Raw genomic sequence first — 16,302 nt, 5'->3', positions numbered from 1 at the left:
TGCGCGTTGCTGCCCCGAGGCCGGGTGTCGAGGCCGGAGGACATGGTAACCGGTTCCGAGCTCGTTTGTGCCAGAATACTCGCTGCGTTTGATGCTGCTCGTACGCTGAGTGGCTGCGCCGAAATTTTAACCCAGCCTGGAGCCGCCCGCGGGGATAAATTGCGCGCGCTCGACGCTGACCCGCACTCGAACGCTGGGACCCGCCAGGCTGTCCTCTGTGCACCCACACCCCGCACCCCCGTCCCCCGCGATAGTCTGTGCGGAGGAAGAAGCCCAAGGTAGCTTGGCCATTTATGGGCAGAGCCGGGGCTGGAACCGGGACACCGCTCAGTGGAGCCTGAGTCCTCGCAATTCCCACACTGACACTAGTAACGGAAACCACGTTAGGAAATAATCCGTACAATGGAATGCTGTGCAGCCGTTAAAACGAAAAATGTTCAATATGCACTGACATGGAACGACTTCCAAAGATACCTTAGATTAAAAAAAAAAAAAAAAGGAGCAAAAGAGCCGCGTTGATCGGCGCTACAGTTTGTGGAAAAGAACGTGTGTGAGAGTGTGCGCGTCTGCGGGTTTGCGCACCTCTGTCTGGTAACGTGCACAAGAAGTGGTTAACTGTGGTGGCCTCGGACAGGAGAACTGGAGTCCTGGGTACCCGGGCAAGGGGGGAGAATTTATTTCTTAAATAAGATGATGAAGATGTAAGGGCTCGGATCCGTCAAGACTTGAGCCAATGCCTGGGTTCAGCCCTCCTGCTGGAAGGTCTGATTTCCCCCTGTCGTTAGAGGACGGAATAAGGCTCAGAGATTAGGGATTTTAGTGATATCTCATGGCCAGGAAGGGGAGAAGCTGGAATTTGAGCCCTGGACGGTTTTACACCAATGGCCAGGGTCTCCTTATCCCACCTCCCACTGAGAAGCTTTTTTTTTTATCAACCACATGACACCCAGCGTGGGGTCTGGCACACAGGCTAATCCAAGTTTACTGTTGATTGGCTGTTTACTGACTGAACAGGTCGAACAGACCAGAGACAACGTGATGTGTAGAATGAAGAGAGGAACACTAGAGGCAAGAGCCCAGACTAGAGTCCAAGGTTTGCCCCTTTCCAGCCTGGAGACTGTGAACCTGGCACATGCCTCCCTGAGCCTCCATGTCCCCACCTATGGAACTAACAAGCAGGACCACAACGGCCACGGGTGCCCCCCTCCGTCCTACTTTGGGCTTTACATGCAGATGAGCCCCATTTTACGGATCAGTAAGTGAAGCACAGAGAAATTAAGGTAGTTGCCCAAAGGAGGTCCCCGCAGGGCCTGACTCCCCCACTACCTGAGAGAGATTGCTGGGCTCCTGGGTCTCCCTCCGCCTCCAGGGATCATCCGCACTAATGCTTTGGGAGACCTCCAGTCCTAGTTGAGCTGCCAGAGGCTGAGGATCTGGTAGAGAACAGGACAGACACACAGTTCCTGTCCTTGAAGTCTAGTGAGGGTGACAGACAATCCAGCGGTTAGCATCTCTGATGAGCTCTGTGGTGGGCAGAAGCTCAGACCTTGGGAGCACAATGGCAGGAGCATCTGGCTCAGCCCGGGTGGCGTCAGAGAGGGCTTCTCAAAGTAGGTAACTTTTAATCTGTGTCTGAAAAACGTGTAGGATACCTGGAAGGAGGAATGATGGCGCTGGAGACCCATGCAGAGGTGTGCTCATACCTGAAGGTAACTGACATGATCAGAGACCACGCAGATACGCAGGTTAGAAATGTTCAGTCTAGCATCTGCATGAATCACTCCTTCCTCCTGGAGAATGCCTTCCCATGCCAACATCTGTGGCTTTCCACCCTCCAGCCACACTTAACTTCTGTGCAAATTCCAAAGAGTAGGACTTCCGGATTTTATAATCCAGGTGGGGGCGACAAAGGAACACAGGAAAGTTAACAGCAAGGAGGAACTTCTTAACTGACACGCCTACCTCCCTCCTGGACACCCCCACCCCCACCCCTGAATACCTTCCCCCTCCAGATTGGCAGCCAACCTGCTAAAGCAGGAACTCTGCCCCTGTGAATCCAGGTGTCAGTACTGGTAGTTCCTGTCTTTCCAGCTGTTTACGCTCACATGGGTTCTCAGGTTGCCAGTGTGTTGGGACATCTAGTTAGTTCGGCATGACCCTTCCCTCCCCCAGTTCTGTAGCCAGTCACAGTTACTCCTGCTACAGTGAGAGAGGAATCACTGTCAGTACTGTCCCAACAGACGTGGGGCCACATCCCACTCCCAGATTGCGCTGCCAGCTCCTTGGAAAAATGAGCAAATGCTCATGCTACTTCCTCATTCCTGGACGATGGTGTAAGCTTTGGATTTGCTGCTGAGGCCCTTCTGTGCTTTTCTGGGACTTTGACTTCGGGTAAGTCATTTCCCTGCCCTGAGCCTTAGTTCCTGTAAAACAGATGTGACTCTCTTTAATGTTCTTGCCAGGCATTAAGTATATAAATGTATATATATTTTCCCCCATGTGTAAAACTGCCTTAAAGAGTGAGATTTCAATTTTGGATCTGGATCCTGTGCCAGGAGGAATACGAAGTGGGCTACCTACTAGGTGTCTCACTCAGGGTCTCCACTCACCAGCCACCACCCCTCTTACCCGGATACCTGCAGTCTGGGCTCCAGAAGTCATTTCTCTCTCCTTTGCCGATTCCAAAGTCAAGGGAAACTAGATGTAAGTCACTGTGCTTACTAGATCTCTCCAGACAAATTGTCGCCTCCCTTGGGGCAGAACAATTGACTCAAGTTTTCACAAAACATTTGTCTTATAGGGACTCTCTGGTTTTAGACTGAAAAAAGAAAGGAAGACGGAAAAAGAGAAAGAAAAATCAGGATTCATTATCTGGCAAGAGACTTTCCTGTATCGGCTTAAATCTTAACAGTTTTTTTTTTTTTAAGATCTTTTATTTATTTATTTGAGAGAGAGAACAAGCATAAGCAGAGGGGAGAGGCAGAGGGAGAGGGAGAAGCAGACTCCCCGCTGAGCAGAGAGCCCAACACAGGGCTGATCCCAGGACCCTGAGATCATGGCCTGAGCCAAAGGCAGACGCTCAACTGAGCCACCCAGGCGCCCCGTTTTAACAGCTTCTTATTGACAGGTTCCTGTGGGCCAGGACCTGTTCTGAATGCTTTCTGTGAATGACTGCATTGTTGTTATCCCCTTGGACAGACGAGGAAGCTGAGCCTAGAGAGCTTGCAGCATGGCGCGACCAAGGTCCCATAGCTGGTTCAGAGTGGAGCTCGGGACCATTCTATCCACATCCAAGCTTTCATTTTCTGGGATTGTTCATGTAACAAGCTGGTCTTGCCTGGGCATGGTCCTCCCCTCCCCGGACCCCTTCTCGAGAGGCACTATGGTCTGTGTCTTCTCAGTAACTAGGGGCACCTGACATTTTGAGCGCAGGGCATGCTAAACATCCTTCCAGACACCAGATAGATCTGCTCAGTAGAGAACTGACTCACCCCAAATACCATGTGTGCCCCTTTTGAGAAACATTAAAACCAACTCTCCATATTGCATAGACTTGGCTTAGATGGCATGGGGCTAGTCGGCAAAGCCAAGATTCTCTTGCCTGCCCTTGCAAGCTGCCATGTGGGGTGGAAGGGGCATGTCCGGTCCCCAAGGGCTGCTGGTCTGCAGGCAGGGGAGCTGATGAAGGCGGCTGCACCCACCTCCTGAAAAAGGGATGTTCGGGGAAAGCCTATGGACTATTGGAAACAGGCGAACCAGGATTTGAATCCCGGCTTGGGCTCTCAGCTGAGTGAGCTTTGTTTGTTCTCCTCTGACCAAGATAGGGATGATAATGCCTTCCTAGTAGGTTGTTTTAAAGATTAGGGAATTTAGCACAGGGGCCAGATGTATAGTAGTTGCCCTGTGAGTTCAGAAGAAGGCCCAGGTGGACACAGAGGCAGAGAGGAGGCAGAGCTGGGACTGGGCCCTGCTAGGGAGATAGGACTGGGAGGCATGCCAGGCAGGGGCATAGACGTCTATCCAAAAGCAAGCAAGGGGTGCCTGGCTGGCTCAGGTGGTAGAACGTGCAACTCTTGATCTCAGGGTGATGATTTCAAGCCCTACGTTGGGCGTGGAGCCTAAAAATAAAAAAGGGGCACCTGCCTGGCTAAATCAGTTAACTCTTGATATCAGCTCAGGTCGTGATCTCAGGGTCGTGAGATAGAGCCCCTTGCTGCCCGCACTGCGGTACTTCTCAGACTAATATTGGAGGAATAGCAATAACAATGATGATATCTGTGGAACACTGACTCTTTGCAGGGCACCACGCTAAGTGATTTTCATGTGTCCTCTCATTGACTTCTCATGACAACTCTATGAAGCAGGTGCTAATCATTATTCCGATTCAGAGATGATTCTCAGAAAGCCTTAATAACTTGGGGTGCCTAGGTGGCTCAGTCGGTTAAGCGTCTGCCTTTGGCTCAGGTCATGATCCCAGGGTCCTGGGATCGAGCCCCGCATCGGGCTCCCTGCTCAGTGGGGAGCCTGCTTCTCCCTCTCCTCCCCGCTCAGTGTTCTCACTCACTATCTCTGTCTCTGGCTCTCAAATAAATAAATAAAATCTTTAAAAAAAAAAAAAAGTATTGAAATTTATAAGACCCCAATCCCATCCCAGGGAAAGCCACTATTAATAACTGAGCAGTGTCCCTGGAGAGACAGCCTTATACATAATCAAGCCGTCCTTGCTTTGCACTACAGAATGAGTTTCAGGCACCAAGGTTCGGTTAAGTAACACCAGTCACTCAACAACACCGTTGCGATTCCAGCTGCGGTGTTCTGTTAACTATGAGTAATTGCACAAAGTGCGAACCTTGCTACTCTTTAGTCCACAGATCGCTATGGAAATAGCAGATGTGCTTTGTGATCCGGTGACTAATCACATCACTTCTTTCAAAGCCTGTCAGGGATTGGTCACTGTGCATGCCATTCAGTTCACACAAAGACACCAAAGCTCGGAGTTATGTTGCCTCCTGCCTCCCAGTGATAAACCCATGCGACAGGCTACAAAAATGGATCATCGGAAGAGGGAATTGGCCAACAACGACGAAAGTGCTGCAAAGAAATGCACAGAGCGATAAGACAGAGTGGGAAATTTGCATGGGACGTAAGTGGAGTGTTGAAAGAAAGCACTGGCTGTGGGAATGTGGACAGAGCAATCCTTTGCTGTTCCAGAAACTCCAGCTACGCAACCAGAGAAACTTAGTGAAGGCAGATTGACGAACATACATGACGCACGTAGTTCTAACCAAATGGATGAAGGTGTCCCAGAGGAAGGGATGCCAAGCAAAGAGGTCACATCAAAGGAACGCCCAGATATATTTCACAACAGTGAAAGCACAAGGGATGAAGGGTTTGAAGTTGATGTAAACTCAGAAAGAAGGATGTTAACTCATCAATGCTGAGAAAAGATGCTCGTTCCATATCCTAAGTTATGCGACTAGAAGGAAGCAAGCAATCACTGTTCACGCTACTCTGGATAATTTCCCCCCAGATTTATTGAGTTATAATCGTCATACATTTACAGTTTACAACGTGTTGAGGGAGCACCTGGGTGGCTCAGTCGGTGAAGCATCCAACTCTTGGTTTCAGCTCAGGTCATGATCTCAGGGCCATGAGATCGAACCCCGAGGTGGGTTCGCGCCGGGCCTGGAGGCTGCTTAAGATTCTCTCTCCCTCTGCCTCTCCCCTCCCTCTCTAAAAAAAAGAATTTTAAGGTAAAGTGCACAACGTGATGATTTGATATGTGTAGACATTGGGAAGTGACTCCCACCATCAAGTTAATTAACATACCCATCACCTTACAGAGTACCTTCTGTGTGTGTGAGAACGTTTAAGATCTACTCTCCTAGCAAATTTATTTTTTTTTAAGATTTTATTTATTTATTTATTTGACAGAGAGAGAGAGACAGCAAGAGAGGGAACACAAGCAGGGGGAGTGGGAGAAGGAGAAGCAGGCTTCCCGCTGAGCAAGGAGCCTAATGCAGGGCTCGATCCCAGGACCCTGGGACCATGACCTGAGCTGAAGACAGATGCTTAAAGACTGAGCCACTCAGGCGCCCTCTCCTAGCAAATTTAAATTCTACAATACGGTATTATCAACTATGGTCACTATCTCTATGCTAGGTCCTCAGAACTTCATCTTAGAACAAAGTTTGTACCCTTTTATCAACCTCTCCCCATTCCCCTCACCGGGTGGCCCCAGCAACCACCATTCTACTCTGTTTCTAGGAGTTCGACTTTTTTTTTTTTTTAGATCCCAAATATAAACGACACCCCACAGTATTTGTCTCTGGCTTATTTCACCAGGCATTACACCCTCCAGATTCATTCATGTTGTAGCAAATGACAGGCTTTCCTTCTTTTTTAAGGCTGAATAACATTCCATTGTATACGTACACAGACCACATTTTCTTTATCCATCCATCCATTGAGGAACATGTAGGATGTTTCCATATCTTGGCCATTGTGAATAATGCTGCAATGAACATGGGAGTACAGATATCTCTTTTTTTATTTTTTAAAGATTTTATTTATTTGACAGAGAGAGACACAGCGAGAGAGGGAACACAGGCCGGGGGACTGGGAGAGGGAGAAGCAGGCTTCCCGCAGAGCAGGGAGCCCGATGTGGGGCTCGATCCCAGGACCCTGGGATCATGACCTGAGCCGAAGACAGACGCTTAACGACTGAGCCACCCAGGCGCCCCTCCCTTGTTCCTTTTAATGGCTGGACAATATTCCATTGTATGGAACCACAATTTACTCACTCACCCATTGAGGGACATGTAGATTATTCCCACCTCTTGACAATTATGAATAACGTTGCTATGAACATCCGTATACGAGTTTCTGTGTGCACGTGCATTTCATTTCTTTTCAGTATATCCCTAGGAGTGACATTGCCAGGTTGTAAGGTATGTTTGGACTTCATACAAATTAAAATTCGTGCATCAAAGGACATTATCAAGAATATGATCAAGGTCATTGATTATTTCAATTTTTGTGGATTGGGTGAAATAGAGGTCAACTCCATTCTTTTGTATATGGCTACCCAGCTGTCCTAGCACATTTGTTGAGAAGACTATTTCTTCCTCCATTGAATCATTTTGGCACCCTGGTCAAAATCAGTTGACCAGGGGCACCTGGCTGGCTCAGTCAGTGGAGCATGCGACTCTTGATCTCAGGGTCATGAGTTCAAACCACATGTTGGGTGTGGAGATTACTTTTTATTTTTTATTATTTATTTATTTATTTTTTAAGATTTTATTTATTTGACAGAGAGAGTGAGAGAGAGCACAAGTAGGCAGAACGGCAGGCAGAGGGAGAGAGAGAAGCAAGCTCTCCACTGAGCAGGGAGCCCGACGTGGGGCTCGATCCCAGGACCCTGGGATCATGACTTGAGCCAAAGGCAGACACTTAATTGACTGAGCCACCCAGGCACCCCTGGAGATTACTTTTTAAAAAAGACATATAGGGGCGCCTGGATGGCTTGATGGACATTGGATTGTTTCCAGGTTTTTCGGTCTCACACACAATGCTGCATTAATCATCCAGAGGTATACCTCTTTGTGTATATGTGTGAATATTCCTGTAAGATAAATTTCTAGAGAGAGGAAGTATTTCTAAAGTCAAAGAGTAATGTATGTTGTTATTGTGAAGTTGCCCTCCAAGAGTTACACCAGTGAATGCTCTAACTTGGTGTTTCCCAGATCATGAATTATAACCTCTTAGTGTATGGTCGTATAAATTTGGTGAGTCTCAATCTCTTATTCTCTACGTAGCTGAGAGGCAGAGAATGGTGTTTCATTTTAAATTTGCATTTTGTTAATTATGAGTAAGGTTCGGCCTCTTTTCAAGTTTATTGACTATTTTCTTTTTTTGTGAATTTATATCTCTTGCCCACATTTTTTTTTCTGTTGAGATGTTGATCTTTTGTTACTGATTTATAAGAATTGTTTGTATATTGAGGCTCATACTAAATTAAAATGGCCTCATTACTCGTCTCCTTCATTAGACTGTGCACTCCTTGAAGAAAAGGAAGGTATCCTATTCACTGTTATATACCTGGTAGCATAGGGCATAGGCATAGCATGTAATAGAAGTGTAATAAATATTTGCTGAGGCGCCTGGGTGGCTCAGTTGGTTAAGCGACTGCCTTCAGCTCAGGTCATGATCCTGGAGTCCCAGGATCGAGTCCCGCATCGGGCTCCCTGCTCAGCAGGGCGTCTGCTTCTCCCTCTGACGCTCCCCCCTCTCATGTGCTCTCTCTCTCATTCTCTCTCTCAAAATAAATAAAATCTTAAAAAAATAAATAAATAAATAAATATTTGCTGAAGCAATGAAAAGATATGCATCTACTATGTGGCAGGCCCTGAGCCAGGTGGTGATGATAAAAAGATGAACAGAGGAGAGTCCTCGTGTGACCGAGCTCACTGTCTGGTGGGAGCAATAGACATTCATTCTCTCACTCAACAAAAGTTTCTGTAGCAGCTTACTCTCTGACTGGTGCATAATGTCCATTGGAAGAGCCAGCCTGCAGGGATGAGAAAAATGCCAGGACTGTGACTCAGGTGACCATGTCCTGGTGGAATCTGGGCTGGTCATTTCCCCTCCCTGGTCATCAGTATCTCCATCCATAAAATGTGAGTGACTGGACCAAAATCCCTTATTTCCCATTGAGTATCTGCCATTGAGTATCCATTTGTCTGTGCTTCTTCTTTTTTTTTTTTTTTTAAGATTTTATTTATTTGAGACAGAGAGAGAACATGGAGGGGGTGGGGAGGGTCAGAGGGAGAAGAAGAGTGAGAAGCAAGACTCCCCACTGAGCAGGGAGCCTGACATGGGGCTCAGCTGGATCCCAGGACCCTGGGATCATGATCTGAGCTGAAGGCAAACGCTTAACCGACCGAGCCACCCAGGCACCCCACCCCGATCTGTGCTTCTTTCTGGAAGTAGGAATCTGACCCAAGGGGCCATCACGTCACTGCTCAGAGCCTCCCCTTGCCCCACGTGGCAATGAGTATGGGCTTTGAAAAATCAGAGTCATGAGTTTATTTTTTTTAAGATTTTATTTATTAGAGAGAGAGAGCGTGCACGTGCGCACAAGCAGGGCGAGTGGCAGGCAGAGGGAGAGGGAGAGGCAGACTCCCTGCGGAGCAGGGAGCCCAGTACGGGGCTCTCGATCCCAGGACCCTGGGATCATGACCTGAGCCGAAGGGAGATGCCGGACTGACTGAGGCACCCAGGCGCCTCTCAGAGTCCTGAGTTTATTTATTTATTTTTTTGTGAGTAAAGCGATAGAAGTTTATTAAGTGAAGATACAGAAAAAGCTCTCAAGAGTGAGAGGGGTCCCGACAGGGCTGCCCCAGAGTCCTGAGTTTAAATTCCAGCTCTGCTACTTGCTAACTGTGGCTTTGGGTGTGTGACTTGGCCTCTTGATGGAGCCTTTCTCGTAGGTTTTAAAGTGATAGAACCTGTATGGTGCTGGCAGGCTGCCGGGCACAGAGAAAGTGTGAAGTCATTAAAAGGCCACTGCCATTACCCTTAGGACAGACCTCAAGGCTATAGTGCAGTTGGCCAGGGAAGACCTGCTTCCCAGAAGTTGAGGGAGAGGCAAGGGGAGTCGGAGGTGGGTTTGGCTTGGGAAAAGCAGCCTGCGGAGCCCCCAGGTGTTGTCAGAGAGGTGTCTGTGGAGGTCCCCGGGTCAGCCCAGGCAGTGGGAGGACTCTGGTCTGGAACGCCAGCAGTCCCACCGCACGGTAGGCCCGGACCAGCACCCTCCCCGCTGTGGGCCTCCTCTATGAAATAAAGCCACAGTCCCCTCTTGCCACGCAAGGGTCGCCCTGTGCCCAAATGTGTGGGGTTCCAGGGCCAGCTAGCTGGAAGTCTAGACAGAGCTGGTTCCGCGCGCCCCCTGCTGGCAGCATCCGGAACAACAAACCCCCAATCCCCTTTCTTCTCGAGCGCTCCACCTTGACACCTGCTGGTGTTCTGGATGAGAGCAACCCGCAGGGCCACCTGTGCCCTTCCTGGCCTCGGCTGGGACCCCCATGGCTTCTTCCTCCCCTTCAGATTTATGGAAACTGTTCCCACTACACCTGCATGCTTATAGACACAGAGATGTGTGCATATGCTCGTGTAACTGCTCATATTTACACGATATCATAACCACACAAAATTTACCTATGTTCAAGGTCACACTATACTTTCATGGGCCCCTTTCTCCATTAAAAAAAAAGTCAAAATTATATATTTGGCGGTGAGGGGCAGAGGGAAAGAGCGAATCTTAAGCAGGCTCCATGCTTAGCGCAGAGCCCAACACCGGGCTAGATCTCACGACCTTGAGATCATGACCTGAGTCAAAATCAAGTCAGACTGAGCCACCCAGGCAGCCCAATAGAAATTACATTTTACAACCATGTGTTATAAAGAATGAATATCATGCAGGCTGGATTCAGTATTATATATTCATCATTATTACATTCCCCCTTTTCCCCCCTTATTTTAAAGTAAATTAAAATTAAAACATTTTCATGGGATCCTCAAAGTATTGTGGGTCCTCAGCACCATGCCTGCGGAGGAGGCCTCATAGAGAAGTCAGCCCTGCCAAACATGAGTGAATTCACACACATCCAGCCCCACGTGTCATATTACAGTGATTCAATAGTATTCATAAAGTGCCCATTCTGTTATGAACATCTATCACTTACTGGGCACCTTTTATGTGCCAGGCACTAAGGGACGTGTTTTCCATAAATTATCTTGGTTTTTTTAAATAGTTTTTTATTTATTTAAGTAATTGCTACACTTCATGTGGGACTCAAACTCACAACCCCAAGACCGAGAGTTACATGCTCTTCTGACTGAGCCAGCCAGGAGTCCCTGAGTTACCTTATTTGTATTTATTTTATCCTTAGGAAAATTGACATTGAGAGAGGTGAAGTGACTTACCTCGACTCACACAGCCGAGGTCTGAGTGATACCAAGGTCTGTGTTCGAATCCTCTCCCCAGGGGACTATTCAGGGCCCAGTCCTTGCTTGGCAGGCGCAGAGCTTGGCAGGTGCAGAGCTTGGCAGTAGTAAGACAGAGTTGCCCCACAGATGGAACAGTGTGGTGCTCACTTCCATGCCCCAAAGACTCGCCCCGGCGCACACACCAGCCACCCCCTGCCTGGGCAGTCTCCTGCAGTGGAAGCCAGCTCCTGGTTTCCAGCTCCAACCCCAAGGCAGTGAGACTAGTTAAACACAGTCTCATCCAGCATGGGCTCTCTTTGCCCTCTGTGGAGCTGGTTACCCCAAGGCACCACCTCTCCCCAGAGCATGCAGTGCCCAGAGTGGGTGAAGGGCTGAGATTGTGGCGGAGGAAAGGGGAGGGTCATGAGCTGGGATCTTTTCCCTTCTGAGTGTGACCTTCTGCCCTGTGCTGGCCACTGGGTGAGGCAGACCCTCCTCCAACCTCCAGGAGTTCACTATGAGTGTTAGTTGTTATTTTATCATTATTACCAGTATCTTTGCCTGTTAATGAAGGTGAGGAAAGCACCTGCTTTCCGGGCTGTTAAAAGGATTCGATGATATATGGTCCTTAGCGCAGTGCCTGGTACAAAGTAAACACTCAGGAGATTAGAGCTGACCGCTGATTGCATTAATATTATTCCCACCACTGTAATCCAGTGAGATGATAAAGGTGTAATTTAGGGCAGAAGAGGTACAGTCACTTTAGGAGAAAGGACAGAATTCATAGACGTGGAATGATGTGGGTGAGGGTGTCAGAGAGAGGATCAGCCTGCTGGACATCCACAGATTTTGGTCAGGAGACAGAAGAGGGTCCCTCTGGAGGAGTCAGCAGGACATCGGTCCCAGAACAGGGGCAGCCATCCCTGCATGCGGCCAATCCGAGGAGACCAACCATCTCCATTTGCCCAGGATGGGCCCAGTCCCAAGAAACCCCTCAATCCTGGGCAAGCAGGACAGTTGTTCCCCCTAGAACATGCAGCAGGCACAAGGTGCCTCCTGTGACCAGCGCTGGACTCAGACCTGGCCACGGACTGACTTCATGTCCCCTGGCTGAGTGAGGCTGAGGCACACTGACGCCTTCCCCTCGATGTGACACACTGTGGAATGTCCCTCCGTGTAATGTCCTTCCTCAGATAGAAATCACACTACCCTCTGTTGTTCCAGGCTCTGGTTCTTAGCTACAGCCATCAGGGAGTAAGTACTTCCTGCAGGGTTCCCCTGGGAAGTGACTCAGTTCTGAGAAACTAGAGTGTAAACTCTAACCAGACTGACTTTTCAGCTCCTGGCATCTCCCAGCCCTCTTCCACTCCCAGGCCTTTGCACCTTCCTCGCTGCCAGGCGCACTTACCCTGCTTTGGGACTCTGAGCCAATGCCACATCCTCCAGGGAGCCCTCCCAAACTCCCAGGTCCCCAGGCAGGTGCCCAGAGCCCATTGCATTCATTTCCAGGAGCTGTTGGCACAAAGTACCCCAATGTGGGTGGTTTTACACAACAGGAAGTTTTTCTTTCACCATTCTGGAGACTAAACATCCCAAATTAAGGTGTCAGCAGGGTCATGCTTTCTCTGAAGACTCTAGAGGTGAATCTGTCCCGTGCTTTTCTCTTAGCTTGTGGTGTTACCAACCAACAATCCATGGAGCTCCTTGGCTTGTAGATGGCCTACGCCCCCAATCTCTGCCTCTGTCTTCATATGGCCTTTCGCCTGTGTGTCTGTGTCTCTTCTCCCTTCCTCGAAGGACACCAGTCATACTGGATTGAGGTCCACTCTAATCCAATATGACCTCATCCTACATGGATTACATCTACAAAGACCCTAGGTTTCCATTCACAGGTGCTGGGGGTCTTCAACATACACTTTTGGAGGACACAGCTCAAACCATAACACCTGTCTTTGTACTTGTCAGGAAATAGTTGCTGAATGAATGAAGGAGAGAGTGCTTGGGGGCATCTCCTCTCCGCCCCCCACCCCCACCCCTACCCGGGGACCAACAGCTCATGGTCCCTACTGTAGTCTCAGCCCTATGCCAGGGCCTGGCCCCAGAAGATGCTCTGGAGAAGCTGATAATTGAAGAACATAAGGACGAAGTGCCCCACCTTTGGACAGACGGCTGATTGTCAGTGCTCTGAGACGCTTTGGAAGACCCTGGGGGAAGAGGCTGGCTTGCGTCAGGGTTTAGGAGGGACTAGCTGGGTAGCTGCCTTGGTCAGGCTGAACTTACTTCTTATAAGCAGGTGCAAGCAGCTGTCTACTTCCAGAGTCTTCTAGAGTGGGCAAGCCTGACTAATGCATTATAAATTATTCTCTTTAATTTGTCCTTCATAATGAAGTTAGAGCATTCTATTGGTAGTGATAGAATTCCATGAACAGGCAGGTTACATTGGACTTCCGGTTTCCAGTCCTGTGCGTAAGGAGCTTGGAAGTCATCCCTCCATCCTCACAAGCGGAAAGCTGAACAAACCAAAAAATCAACACCTCTTCTTAGACCCATTTGAGAAGGGACGTCATGGGTCAAACCACTGCCCCCAAAATCAGAGAGACAAACCAGCAGATACAGAGAATCATGACTTAGCGGAGCAGAAACCTCCACGGGGACCAGTTCAGGGGGATGAAACCTAAACATAATGGACAAATTGCTGGAGGCTCAGTGTGGACACATCTGAGAATTCAAGAGGCTAGGAGGGCCCACAGTCCGACCCTGGTCTGCCACCAGAGTTTGTCAATATAGCGTTTTGTTGTTGTTATTGTTGAAGGTGGGTTTTGTTTGTTTGTTTGTTTTGTTTTGTTTTTTGAGAGAGAGAGAGAGAGGAAGCACAAACAGGGGGGTAGGACAGAGGGAGAGGGAGAAGCAGACTCCCCCCTGCAATGGTACAGCTGAGGAGCTGTGACAGATGCTGTAGGCCCTGCAAAGCCCACAGTATATACTCTGGCCCCATAAAGAAAAAGTTTGCTGACGCTGCTCTAGAAGGAGAGTGGATATAGGGCCACAAGTAACAGGTAGTCAGGAATGGGGAGTGTGGCTGGGGGGACAGCAAGCGAAAGGGACAGTGGCAGGAAATGACCTGGGACAGGTGGCCTTGCATCTGATTTCACAGGGCCTTCTAGTACATGCTAAAGACTTTGGATTTTATTCTTAGCATGATGATTTAGGAAGAGAAAAGCAGCCTCTGGAATCCAGGAGCTGGCCTGGCACCCACAGATAGGACCTGTGTTGTGTTGGACATGAACAGTTGCACAGAACATCAATATCAGACAAGGCCACGCTGTGACCATAATAAATCCAGAAGGAAAAAAAAAAAAACCACTCTGCGATCACGTCTGAACACAGATGGACGTGAACATTGTCGAAGCCACAGGAAACCCAGCGCCCCCCTCTCTTGGCACGCATGGTGGCTGCTTTTCCACCAAGTTCTAGCTAGCCTCACTTGAGCCTGCCTCCCTATAAATATGATTATTGTGGGGCACCCGGGCGGCTCAGTCGGTTAAGCCTCTGACTCTTGATTTTGGCTCAGGTCACGATCTCAGGGTCCTGAGATTGAGCCCCACCTTTGGGCTCTGTGCTCAGCGGGAAGTCTGCTTGTCCCTCTCCCTCTGCCCCTCCCCCCACTCATGCGCACACGCACTCTCTCAATTAAATGAATTAATAAAACCTTTAAAAAAAAAAAGATTAGTGTGATATCCAACCATAAAGTGATCCCTGCTTCTGAAAGCACCAATCTAGCTTCCCTGGACCCTCCCCCAAATCACTCCACCAAAGTCCAAATCCCATAATAAGTTTGAAGAGCCTCTCACTGAGACCCCAGAGCGCCCTGGCATTCACGTTCCCTCACTGCAACTCCGTCATGGCTGTGCTCCTGGTGGTTTGGGGCTGAGGGCATGGACAGGGTTTAGCCGTTAGGCCTAATTTCCTGTTAATGAAAGAGAAACCAAAATAACAGCAGCTTGAACAAGATCCATCCAAGATCCATCCCCTCCTCCCCACTAAGTCCAGAGATAACTAACTGATGGTTCCTCCACCATCAAGGGCCCAGGCTCCTTCCATGTTGTGGCTGTGATTTCCACCTCAGGCATGAGGAACATTCGAAATATATACAAAAGTAGAGCGTAGACTATACTAACCCCCCCCAGTCTCCACCCATGGCCTGGCTTACTTCATCTATTCCCCCATCCGCTTCCTACTTCCACCATCCGGAACGTTTTGGATTATTTTGAAGCAAATCCCAGATATTATGTCATCAATACTTCAAGAGATATCTCTAAAATAGAAGGACTGTTAAAAGGAAAGAAAGAAATCTCCAATACCATTAGCACAGCTAATAAATGACTGATTTCTTCATATCATACAATACGCGATGTTCACATTTGTCCCTCAGACTCACCCCTAACATTTGGGGACCCTCGAAGGAGCCCACACAGTGGATGTCTAGATATTTACAAGTCTAATGCAGCTTTGCTCGGGGGCATTCCCACCCTGGGGCCCACAGCCTGCTCTCCGAGGACCACCGTTGAGACACAGTGGCTAAGGATGCTGTGCTCTACCCAACCTTTCCTGCCTGGCACAGATTCAAACCCGAAATGAGAACTAACAAGTCCTAAGTAGTCAAGCTTGGAGGGGGGGGGTCTCAGGGAGGCTAGAGCACCATTACCTGGGGAACCTGGGGTGCCTAGCTCAAAACCAAGCAGCCTCTTTCTCTCTGGTTCCCCCTGGGGGTAGAGGTGGGTTTTCTTCACATGCAACCTCCAGGGTGTGCATGCTCTCTATCTCTCTCTCTCTATCTCTGGCTCTGAGCCCCACATCCTCGGGTCAAAGAGGTCCGGTTCAGCTCGTTCTTCCCTCTCCTGTAACCCTGCTTGCTCAATCAGTTGCCAAATTTTCCATACTTTCCTAAGAGATTGATAAGGAGTAAGCACTTTCGTGGGTTTTTGTTGAGTGCTTGCCCCTCGGGGCGCCCAGGATGGGAGGGGGGTACCATTTATAGCCGGTTTTTTGGAATCACAATCCCAGATGCCCATGCACTGCATTCAGTTGTCTCCTTTGCCTCTCAGCTTTCTGTTTTGCCAAAGTCAGACCTACAGAAAAGGTGAAAGAACCGTGCAGTGGCCACACGTCTGCCTAGGCCCCAGATTCAGCCCTCGCTCACGTCCACCGCCTTTGCAACGCCTCTCTCTGCCCTGCCCTTGTATATAAATGTCTTTGCTGACTCTTTTGAAAGCAAATTGCAGACATCCTGACTCTTCACTCCCAAATGCTTCA

The 16,302-nt window shown here is 48.9% G+C and overlaps 1 protein-coding gene across 11 annotated transcripts in view; it reads left to right on the top strand.

The window, feature by feature from the left end:
- KYAT1 (kynurenine aminotransferase 1) overlaps window positions 1–16,302 on the top strand; it is a 31,809-nt gene that overhangs the window by 157 nt on the left and 15,350 nt on the right. For 3 of the 11 annotated variants that reach the window (XM_064580004.1, XM_045883286.3, XM_054509448.2), the window contains exons 1-2: window positions 2–1,745; window positions 2,241–2,391. The exons of 3 other annotated variants lie outside the window; for them this stretch is intronic. Coding sequence is in view for 4 of the 8 variants with exons in the window: in XM_064580001.1 (XP_064436071.1) it covers window positions 4,960–5,143 (184 nt within the window). In the remaining 4 variants the exon portion in view is untranslated. Of the gene's footprint in view, window position 1; window positions 1,746–2,240; window positions 2,392–4,935; window positions 6,129–16,302 lie in introns of those variants that run through there. 5 more of the 11 variants (XM_064580001.1, XM_064580000.1, XM_064580002.1 and 2 more) reach the window with 5 other exon arrangements.

This window comes from Mirounga angustirostris, unplaced genomic scaffold, assembly GCF_029215605.1.
Source record: "Mirounga angustirostris isolate CCGP_5_RB_7025 unplaced genomic scaffold, mMirAng1.0.hap1 SCAF_15, whole genome shotgun sequence".
Taxonomy (NCBI): domain Eukaryota; kingdom Metazoa; phylum Chordata; class Mammalia; order Carnivora; family Phocidae; genus Mirounga; species Mirounga angustirostris.
Note: the sequence above shows the minus strand (reverse complement) of the source record. Positions and strands in the feature narration are given on the sequence as shown.